Raw genomic sequence first — 10,707 nt, 5'->3', positions numbered from 1 at the left:
TATCGTTGTGCTTTTGTTATTTTCATTCATTTAACAGAATAGATTTTCTTTTCAGCGTAAAATACCCAGTACAGTCTACATTGACAGCAAGTCCATCCTTGATTTGTAGCAAATAAATCTTAAACCCAGTTTTTAATTAATAGTTTTCTCTTTGAGGATGCAGAGACAACTTAACAACTACTAATTAACATTTAAAGGGAGGTAGAAATGTGGAAAATAAAACCAGAAAAGTTCAAGCCCTAAATATATATTACTATATAGTTCCAACTGTAGAGTGCATATTGTGTACTTGGAGACAAGTCTCTCTTGCTAGTGTAATGACTTAATTTCAGATTTTATCCACACAATAGACTTAAAAGATTTCTTAAGTATTGAAATTGTTTATTTTCTTGTTGATTGCTTTTTATTATTGCAAGCATACAGTTTTGTAGTGGGTGTACTGTACAATACTTGCATAACTCCCTAATGTAGTTACAGTATGTTCTTTTTTGTTTGTTTTCTGTAAACAGATGGATCTTATGATTAATCCTAGACTGCACCTATTGCTGTTTTTGTGTGTGCCTACTGCACACTTTAAGAGCTAAAGAGCTTTGTTGCATAAAAGCTTAATACTAATTATAATTAGAAAATAGTCTTATAAATTAGAAAATAAAATCTGACAGAGCAATTAATTCATTGTGCTTCCTTTACACAGCCAATAACATCGCCCAAGGATCATCTATTGAATGATACAGAGCAGGCTTATATTAAGTAGCAATTTTTAATGAATAAACAGTGAGGTCTGGATACTGCTTTGAAAGAAGTACAGTGGCAGAGAGGATAAAACAATGTTAACTATACAACTAGAAAGGAAGTTCTCAGAACATTAATTAAAGTACTATTTCACGCAGCGTAGTTGGTAGTTGTTTATTAAGAAGATCCCTTGCTCACTGAAACTTCCATTTCTAGTTGATTCATATCGACAAACAGACAACATTTTATTAATTCAGGTCTTCTAGTGCAAAAGCAGAGCATTCTAAGCAGCCGTTACATGGCAAGCACAAAGTCTTGTGCAAATGCACCTTATGAAAGCCTGTAGGTGTCTACTAAATACTACTGCCTTCTCGCTATTTAAGTCTTGCTGTGTTTTTTACACCAGGGATGACTTATTGGCCCCCTTAGTAATGTTACTAGAAACAATAGAAAATAAAATGGGTTAACATCTGCCAAAAAAGCAGATTTACACGTTTTGGCACAGTGTTCAAATATCTGCCGCAGTTTAGATCATCAAACAAACTCCTTAATCTGTGTGGTTAACAGAATTTATTTATGCTCTGCCAGTGGTAAAATATAGGGGGGTGTCCTTATCATGCCCTGGTAATGAATTTCCTGTTTATCATTAAAAGATATTCTTACCAAAACACATCTAAGCTCTTAGTAGTGTCTAGGAAACTAGATTTCCATAATATCTACACGTGGAACTATCTGCTTCTAAAAGCTTGTCCTATTTTTATCAGCAGTTTGCAGTACATTAACCTCGCCTTACTATGATCAACATTTCAATAAGATTTAGTTGAGTGTAGTCTTCAATCAGGCATTGTTCTGAATATTGATAACATCCAAACTTCCAATCCTGAATGTCAGTTAGGTAAATCAATGGAAATTCCCATTACAGTGTAGATGAACCACTTATGTAAGGCCTGGGTATTATGTTTTGCAATGATTTATTCAATATAGAAAATAGCTGGAAGTGGAAGCCTCCGCTACTTGTGCCACTCCTTACAGCAACATTTCCTCAGTGAGTTGGTTGTATTTAAATAGAAAACATTTTATAGCCAGATTATCTTTAAAATAAAAATACGAAGCGACAAGACCACAAGAAGAAGTAAAGATATTGTGGAAAACAATATAACAACATAAGTCCACTTGAAGCCTGTAAATAAAATATAATAAAAGCCAATTCATTCCTGAAATAATTAGGGTACTAAGGGGTAGAAAAATAATACTGGATTCACAGATACAGTAGGGTAGTTCAAATTGGCATGTTGAATGAAGTATCCTATTTAAAAAATCATATACATTAAGTATGGTGAAAAGGGTGTATTTGAATACAAAACTCAGACAGCTGCGGCGGACAGTCTCTGATGTAGGCTGTCGAGGTTGTAATTAAATGAGACTGCATGGAAAAAGCCAAAGGGGTCACAATATGGTACATTCTTGGAACACCAGTGACAAGCAACATTCCCCATTTAGTTTTACTGTACGGTATCCTTGGAGCTTCAATCGTGTTTTTTCAGTGGAGTCCTGGGGTCTGGAAAGCATTAGCAGATATAATTTATACTGGCAGATGTTTAGATACGACTGGGCAACATTCCCTCATTTCAATACTAATGTTATGGTGCTTCATTATTTAAACTCACGTGTGTTTACCTGTGCTTACGGCATTTCTCATGTTGCACCCTCTCACCCGAGTCGGACCCTGTATGACCCTCTTTCAGTATTTTACACTGCAATTCAGTTGCAGTTTGCATACTGGCAATTATAGTGTAAAACTAGTCAAATGCACACTAAAATAAGTTTAGTTTAACAATATCTAAAACAACAGACAACTAGTTTGAATATTTTATTAAAAAGTGTTCTGCGACCTAAAAACAGAGTCAACAGTGCATTGCATCAGGAGGTTTTTTTGACTATTTAACACACTGGTTTCCAACCTACGTTACAAACAGTTTTTATTTGTCAGAACAGAGGAAATGCTTCATATCACACCACTGTGTTCAGTACAATTGAGCTGTATTAACACAGAGAGGCTTTGAATGGCTGGGCTGCATCACTTAACTGGCAACAGTTTTGGTTTGAATGTCCAGTTACACTCACAGCACTGCTCTACTGAAGCTAAGGTTTGGAAACAGGAACATAAGTGTACAGCTATGGCCAAAAGTTTTGCAACTCAGAATTTTACTATTGAGACATAATAATAACAACTACATGAACAGAATTTCGATATTTTATTTAACATCATGTAATCAAAGAAAACACTTTGGCTTTTAATATGCTTTTATTCAACAAGAGGAAAATTGAAATAGGTTGTAATAACCCAATGATAAAAACTATTTCTGCAGTATCAATTTTAACATGGCTTCTCATAGCTAAAGAGAAGAGATTACATTCTGTTCTCTTAAAGTGTAATACTTTATAACCAAGTCTGTATACAATTAGCTTTACCTTGCAAAATCTCATCTTGTTTGTTTAAAAGTTCTTCTTAAAAAAAAAAAAAAATCATTAATCAATAGAAACAGCAATGTTCTTTAAAAAAAAAAAAAAAAACTTGGTTTTCTATATGTAAAATTGATGCAGATATAACAGTTACTTCACAAAATACTACTGTGTTTGCACAGTCTGGGCTTATTAAGGTCATTCTTAACTTCAAGTAACTAGTATTTATTTTCTTAAAATGTATACGTAAATGACTTTTTTGCAATTATTGCTTAATTGTAACCTTGTTTAAACTGGAAGGCAGTCCTGTTAATTAAAATTCAATAATACACAAAGCTACTTTTGAATCACCATTTTCAATCTGCACTATAACTGCAATATCAAGACATCCGAAATGAAAGGTCCTGAATCTGAAGTTCAATATTGTATTATTTTTGGCATGTCCTAGTCATTTATTTCTCACGAAGTGCAAGTTATGCTAAGAAAATGCAGACAGTTCATACTTGGCTGATGCCACTTAATTAAACACATTACTGAACTCAAAACTCTCACAGTAGGTCAGGCTGATGGAAGGCGCAGAGGTGTGAATATTAATCCATGGTTCTTCATTCATATCCAGTATTTATATGCCATACTCAATAAAAACACAAATCTGCAGATATGCTTACTTTTTCTTGCAAGACTGAAAATAAGTTGATGTGGCTACTGAATTGATCTGAATGCTGGTGTGTATAGTAAGCACAGCCCATGTTTAAATGCCTTGTGCATTTTACATAATTTTTACAAACAGAAATATACCAGCGAGTCTGCACGGTTGGATGTTTGATTCTCATAACTTTGGTATATAAAGGGCTCTATTTTAATGATCTAAGGAGTATAGCTGTAGACCAATTGACTAGACTTCACTGGCTGCAAATTCATCATAACATTTAAATAATTTAGCTGAATTTTCTAGTTATACAGATAACATTAAAATACTGACCAGCAGCCATTGATTTGGAATTTGTTAGTAACAACCAGACAATGTGCAAAGTACCTTGGTATTATTTTAAAGTGTTTATTCTAACATCACATTACTATTTCCTTTTTTCAAAGTTAAAAAAATACATTTTCAGAAAGCCACTTGTTTTCTGCTGTTTAAAAAGTCAAATGAAAACACATTTTGGCTTAAACAGTGGGGATTGGATCAAATTGAAAGTATTTTCTTTATCATTCTCAGCTGCCAATTTGAAAACCTATTTGCTTTTCTTTCACAATTTTTTTTTTTTTTTAAATTGCTCCCTTGTTTAAAAAGATTGATAAAAAAGCAGCTATTTGTCATTTCCTTCTGATATGGTGTTGTTTAATAAGGCATTAAGACCCATTTCACTTCTAGAACTGCTTCAACAAGAACGATCCTTGTATGCATTACACATTCTACAAAGACGAAGATTCTTTCACACTGTTAAATGTCACTGTTTAAATATAGCGGTATATAGCAATGAAATAAGTATTAACTGGACACACAAACTGTGAGGATTGTATGGACAGGCTTTTGCCTCCCACCTTCTTGAATTGTTTGACCATATAAAGAGCTTGTCTTGAGATATTAGAGGAGACAGTGCTGTCTATAAAGGGCTATTTGAAAACAAGGAGATAGGAGAACCTGCGTTCTAATCTCAGCTCAGCTGCAGCATTCTCTGCTAGACCAATCATTTGATCCAGATATTCAAAATCCTAGTTATGAGAAAGCAGTAACAAGACCTTTCAGTAATTGGGCCGCCTAATTGGAATATCATGTCTAATGTACCGGCAACATTGCTTAGAAACAACAAATTATAGTAAATAATAATACAATAAGAGTTCAATTACAATATTCAGGTGATTGCATTAGTATTACTCAACAACAATGACACCTTAAAACGGCAAGTTATTTTTGCAACAATGAAATAAGTGAAAAAGGCAAAGGCTAATTGTCTGAGTGGAATAATTTTAACAGTATAAAACTAGCAAGAAAATATAAGCACATGAGAATAGTGTACCAGATCCTTGCCACAAATATTTAGCTAGGTTTATACTGTTGACATTGTTTTATATCTTTCTTTTCAACCTTTCTTTAAAATAGAGCTCAATATACTGTGTACAGACTGGTCACAAAATTATAGAATGGCCTTAACAGTGGGAAGGACCACATAGCTGTGTCCTGTCCAGTTTTGAAGATTTGTGATTTGGACCATGTCTTGTTTGTCACACATCTGCGGCCTTCATGTCATGGCCCTTGGGACCAGAATTGTGCTTTCAGGTGGTGGTTTTCTGAGGGACATTGTTGGAAAACGCAGCCACAGTATCAGTGGACAAGCTGGGTGCACAGCCACCCACTATCGTGTGAAGCCATAGAGATCCTTCTGATTTCACATGATTGTAGCACAAAACTCCCAACAGCTCATACAGATTTAGACACAGCATGTGACCATATATATCTGAATAGTTTACAGAAGGACTTTTTAAATTAACATATTAACATCCTCTAATTTGTTGGCCATTCACTGTATATACAAGCTTCTTTTTTGATACTAACCAACAATAAAACATTTTTGAATTGATACCATTATTTTATTGTTTACCTCCAGTATTGTAACTGTTATGCCACATGTAATTTATAGTGAGGCAGAAACAGAAGGCGGTCAAATGTCTTGCCCTAACCTACAAATGTAATGTAGTGGAATATAGCCATTTCCCAGCCCAATGCTGAAACACATACAATAGCCCACACTGCCTCCTTACAGCACTATTTAATTGAGAATGTTAATAACTATTACAGCCAACCAAAGAGTTTCTTCAATGTCAGTCTAAAGACCCCTTGGTGCTTTCTTGACGTGTTGCCTTACCTCTTGCACACATACATTAAGCAATAAAAACTCAAGTATTTACACAGTATTTAATACATAGTCATAAAAGAGATTTAAAACTGATTGGAAGGTAAAGTGCAAGTAGGAGCACCATGGAAGATCACAGATTCTGCCCAATGGTCTTCCCTCATATCCGGATTTGGTAGGCCACGTCATTCAAGGTGCTAAGTTCTGCAGGTTTCTTGTCAATCATTGCAGGCCTGAAAGCACAGATAAAAGCAAATTTGTTTAAAAAAAATAAATAAAAAAAGCAGGTTACTTTATTTTCTCATATGAAATAATTATCTCCCTCATATGGTGATGCAATTTGGTACAATATATACAGAGGTGACATAATCCTAGACACACTGACTATTTAAAAGCATTCATATATTCTGAGAAAAAGACAATTCCCCTGCTTATGAACCATTTTATTGTACATAAAGTATGTACTATACTATACTGTAGATTTGGTATACAAATAATATAAATAGATTCATTAGCTGTATCCGCTATACATATATTGGGCTAGATTAATCTAGGTATTTTCACCAAAGTGCAGTCTTTTTTTTATTTTCTTAAAGACAACTGTTAGTGCATAAACAATAGCCTATAGCATAGGCTGACTTGTGAGCCATTAAATTAACATTCTGAGTTATCTGCAACTACTTTTTTGAACATTAACAGTTTTCTTTGCATTGCAAGGGGTTGCTTAAATAAATTCTAGATTTTGAATTTTGTGTGAAATGTAATAGAATTTCAATTTTTGTATTACTAAATGATATTACATATAAACCACTAATTACATCATGCAAGTCAACCCCCCAATATGTCAGAGTTTCCCAGACTTTCTAGGTCCCATAATAACAATAATAATAATAATAATAATAATAATAATAATAATAATAATAATAATAATAATATAACATATCATCTATTCAGAATCACTGGAGTAATTTGCAATGTAGTCCTTCTTCACAGAAATGGTTTAAATATATGCCGATGTTCATATAATCTGTATGAAAAACTGAAAACACCCCAAGATTGACATCAAATTTTACAGGAAAAACACTATTTAATGCATGACTTTATTAGGATTTTATTAGGATTTGATTGGGCAAAGATTCCATTCATAGGAACAGCCTGTCCTTAAATATTGTTGTTTATGGTTTCCATACTCAAACTGTGCGAGTATGTGGCAAGAATAGAGGAAACTGGGGGACTTCATTGTTTGGTCTATTGGCCAATCAGCTATTCACTTTAATAAACTGAGGTCCACCTGCATAGGTGTCTTCTTGCCTGCCTGAACATAGGCTGTCCTGTCGCACGGCTACTTGTAAAGCAATACAGTTATAGTTGTACGTATAGGCTGCTTGACAATTACATAGTCTACTATCCCATGAAAAGCGTTTGCTTTAAATAACAAATATTTGATCAATTTGTGATTTAATATGACAGGATTACTAATATAGCAGGTAAATTTGATGAAAAGAAAACTGCTTAGGTATGCATGGCTCAGCTGTTTCTCTCTGACATCATACAATACAGCAATACACTACTGGCTTCTTAACATATTACTTCTGAATATCATCTTGGAAACATATCTGTCAAAATCTATATACTGTACAGCAATTTGTTTGAGCTTGCTGCTGGTATAATGAGATAAAGTCAATAAATCCTTGTGAGTGCCTCCAATCACAGTAAGCAGCTATTTTAACTAAACAATGCATGCTTTTTTTAAGATGATATTCACAAGCATGATTTCCTCATACAAGATTAAACTCTTTATTTAGATTCTGCAGTTTTATCCTGTAGCATTCACATTTCAAAACCTTTTTTCTTTCTCTTTTCTACTGCAGTGCACTTGAAGGAGGAGCAAAGATAGAGCATTCATCTTTGCTTGTAATCTCTTACTTTCCTCAATGAACTCCAGGGCCCAGTCAGCAGAAACACTAACTGAGTCATTTAGACTTCAGGAGGCTAAGAGCTTATAAATCTGCTGGGACAGATAACAAATCAGATGCAAATGTTGCCAACCAATAACTGCAAGAAGGTCTATAATAAATTACTTATTTCATTTTGCAGCAGCCCTGAGGTGAATATGTGCTGATTAGATTCCTCACCTGGTACACACACAACAGGCAGAGCATCAGGTACTTCATTAATTAATTACAATAAATACACACTATTTACAATATACATTTACACAAAAAAATCTCTTCATGCGCAGGGCTCCTGCCCTGCAACAGTGCTGTATACACTTCCATTAGTGTCGGGTAATTTACACAGTAGCAAAATGCATAGGTTTACAAAAAAAAAAAAAAAAAAAAGGTGTGACGTTGCTGAAGAGCTTGATCATGGCGTATAAACGGTTAGGGTGGATATGTGACGGCGGATACACGACGGATTACTGTACTCATAAGGAGTCAGTACAATAAAACATTTATACAGTGCTGAAGACCAGTGACCTGAAGACCAAACTAGTGTCAGTGGCTCAGTAGGGGGGCACTCTTTCCTCAGAGCTCGAGCACAACAAATATCCCAGCATGGTGCTAGGGATCACTGTGTTGTAGGAGGTGCCAACTGTGTTTATTCACCTGGGAATGATCCAGACTTCCCCTACTATGACTATTCCCCTGGTTACCACTGTAAGGAAAAGCAGCTTTTCCTACCTGGTTAAACCAAGAATCTTAAAATCATTAAATATGTCTCTGTTTTTCATGTTGTAAACATTTTATTGTTGTCACTGTAGTCTGCATTAGAGCTGGCATAAATGTTTTTTTTTTGTTTTTTTTTATTGCATCAGTAATTTCAACTATAATTAATTGAATAGAAAAAGGAATGCAAAATAACAGGTATTGTAATGTCTAAATCCGTGAATTGACCTTCCAACTGCTAGTCTTGAAGAAGCTTACAACTAATGGAATTTGATGTTTCGAAACAGACAGGCCAGCCACTGCCTCCAGCCTGGATGAGAACAAGGACACTGCCTAGCTTCTGAAACATACTTTGCTTCAGGCAGACAATATAAATGCACAACATAAAATGCCTGGATTCAGGGAAAAGTCAGAGTATTGTCACATGAAAACATTCAGTACTGAAAAGCTTGCATTCACTGAATTTACTATTTTCTAAATTCCCTTCTTTGTACTTCCACCCCATCTCTCATTTAAAAGACAAGCACAAACATGTCCTGTTCAATGACCTGAATGTAACATGTGAACGTCTCCCCCTGTGAACCAGTGTCATGCAGGTGGGGTACGTGATTTCACACTGCTTTTGATAAAGAAGGGTTGACTGGGTGACAGACGCAAGTAAACAATGTGCGTACCGATGCCCCTGGAAGCAGCTTGTTACAAACGCTTCCATCCAAGCCTCTCTGGATTGAACCGTCAACCCAAATGTTGATTAGAACACATGTTTCTGGGGAAGTGATTCTTTAAGTGGGATATCTGTTACTGCTTCGGCATAAAAAGAGCCTGATTTATTAGGTTATCATACTGGCTCAAAATCATAGCAGTGGAAAGGTTTGATATGATTAATACCTAATTAAAATCAGGAGAAGTGCATCCACTCTTTAATTAGTTCATTGTAACCACTTATTTTTCATTTTCAGGGTTTTTTTCGTACTTTGTCTGGCCTTGTAAAATCACTACTGCTACACAGTTTGGTATCCAAACAACATCTTGTCGAATTGTGCTTGGACAAAATACCATCCCAATTCAATTAAAATGTAACTAGGAAAAAAGCATTTTAGGAAAATATAAACTTAAATAAATCAACTATTTTTATTTTGATGCCTCATAGATGTTGAATAAGAAAACAAAAATCTCCCAAAATGCTTTTTCCTCAGCTACAAGTCAAATTAATTTGCTGAATTAGGCCCTGTGACAGGGTAGCCGAGCAGTGACATCCCCAGACCAGAAAGCTGACAGACACACACACACATGTACTATGGGTGAAAAAGCACCTGTGCGCTGTTTTTATTCAAAACAAAAATCAAATAAATATTTAAACAAAAACAAATCACGAACACAAACTAACACCAAACAAATACTGTGCTTCCTGCACACGTTGCAATTGCTTTCTTTCAGTTTCGTTTTTACTTTTTTACAGGACTTTTGCTGATTCAGAATGGAATTTCCTCTGTTCTATGTATTGCATTTAAATTGCTTTGTTTAACTCCAAGGGTACACGATGAATCAGTACAAGTTCAAGGTAAATCTAGGTTTTGAGGTGTTTTTTTAAAGAAAACAATAGTAAAAATAATTTTCTAATAGCGATATTGCCCTCTCGATGACGGCTCTACTGTGTGATAGTTGACCTTGACTTTCGTTAGGGCCCTGGTCTTCGGACACATAACTCATTGCGGTCAACTACCACGCAGTAGAGCCTTCATCAACGGACACTATCGCTTAAGTGCAAATATCACATTGAGCAGTATATTTCTTCTTTAAGACTATGCTTTACAGTTTTTTAATCTTCTTAATTCAGGCCCTGAAGGGACAACACTACAACACTATTTAGGATCTTAGATCCTGAAAACAATTCTCAGCACTTTTCTAACGCAATTCATGTGATAATATGTATCCATATTCGACTGAAAGTGGAAATTGCTTTGCAGGCAAATAACTGCTGACAGGCT

The 10,707-nt window shown here is 35.0% G+C and overlaps 1 protein-coding gene across 1 annotated transcript in view; it reads right to left on the bottom strand.

Moving 5' to 3' along the window:
- Positions 1 to 5,951: 5,951 nt before the first annotated feature.
- Positions 5,952 to 10,707, bottom strand: part of LOC117411019 (tubulinyl-Tyr carboxypeptidase 2-like) — a 30,011-nt gene continuing 25,255 nt past the window's right edge. The window contains exon 7 of the mRNA XM_034018013.3: positions 5,952 to 6,283. Within this exon, the coding sequence (XP_033873904.2) occupies positions 6,211 to 6,283 (73 nt within the window). The 3' untranslated portion in view covers positions 5,952 to 6,210. The remainder of the gene's footprint in view (positions 6,284 to 10,707) is intronic.

The sequence above is a fragment of the Acipenser ruthenus genome, chromosome 6 (assembly GCF_902713425.1).
Source record: "Acipenser ruthenus chromosome 6, fAciRut3.2 maternal haplotype, whole genome shotgun sequence".
NCBI classification, from domain to species: domain Eukaryota; kingdom Metazoa; phylum Chordata; class Actinopteri; order Acipenseriformes; family Acipenseridae; genus Acipenser; species Acipenser ruthenus.
Note: the sequence above shows the minus strand (reverse complement) of the source record. Positions and strands in the feature narration are given on the sequence as shown.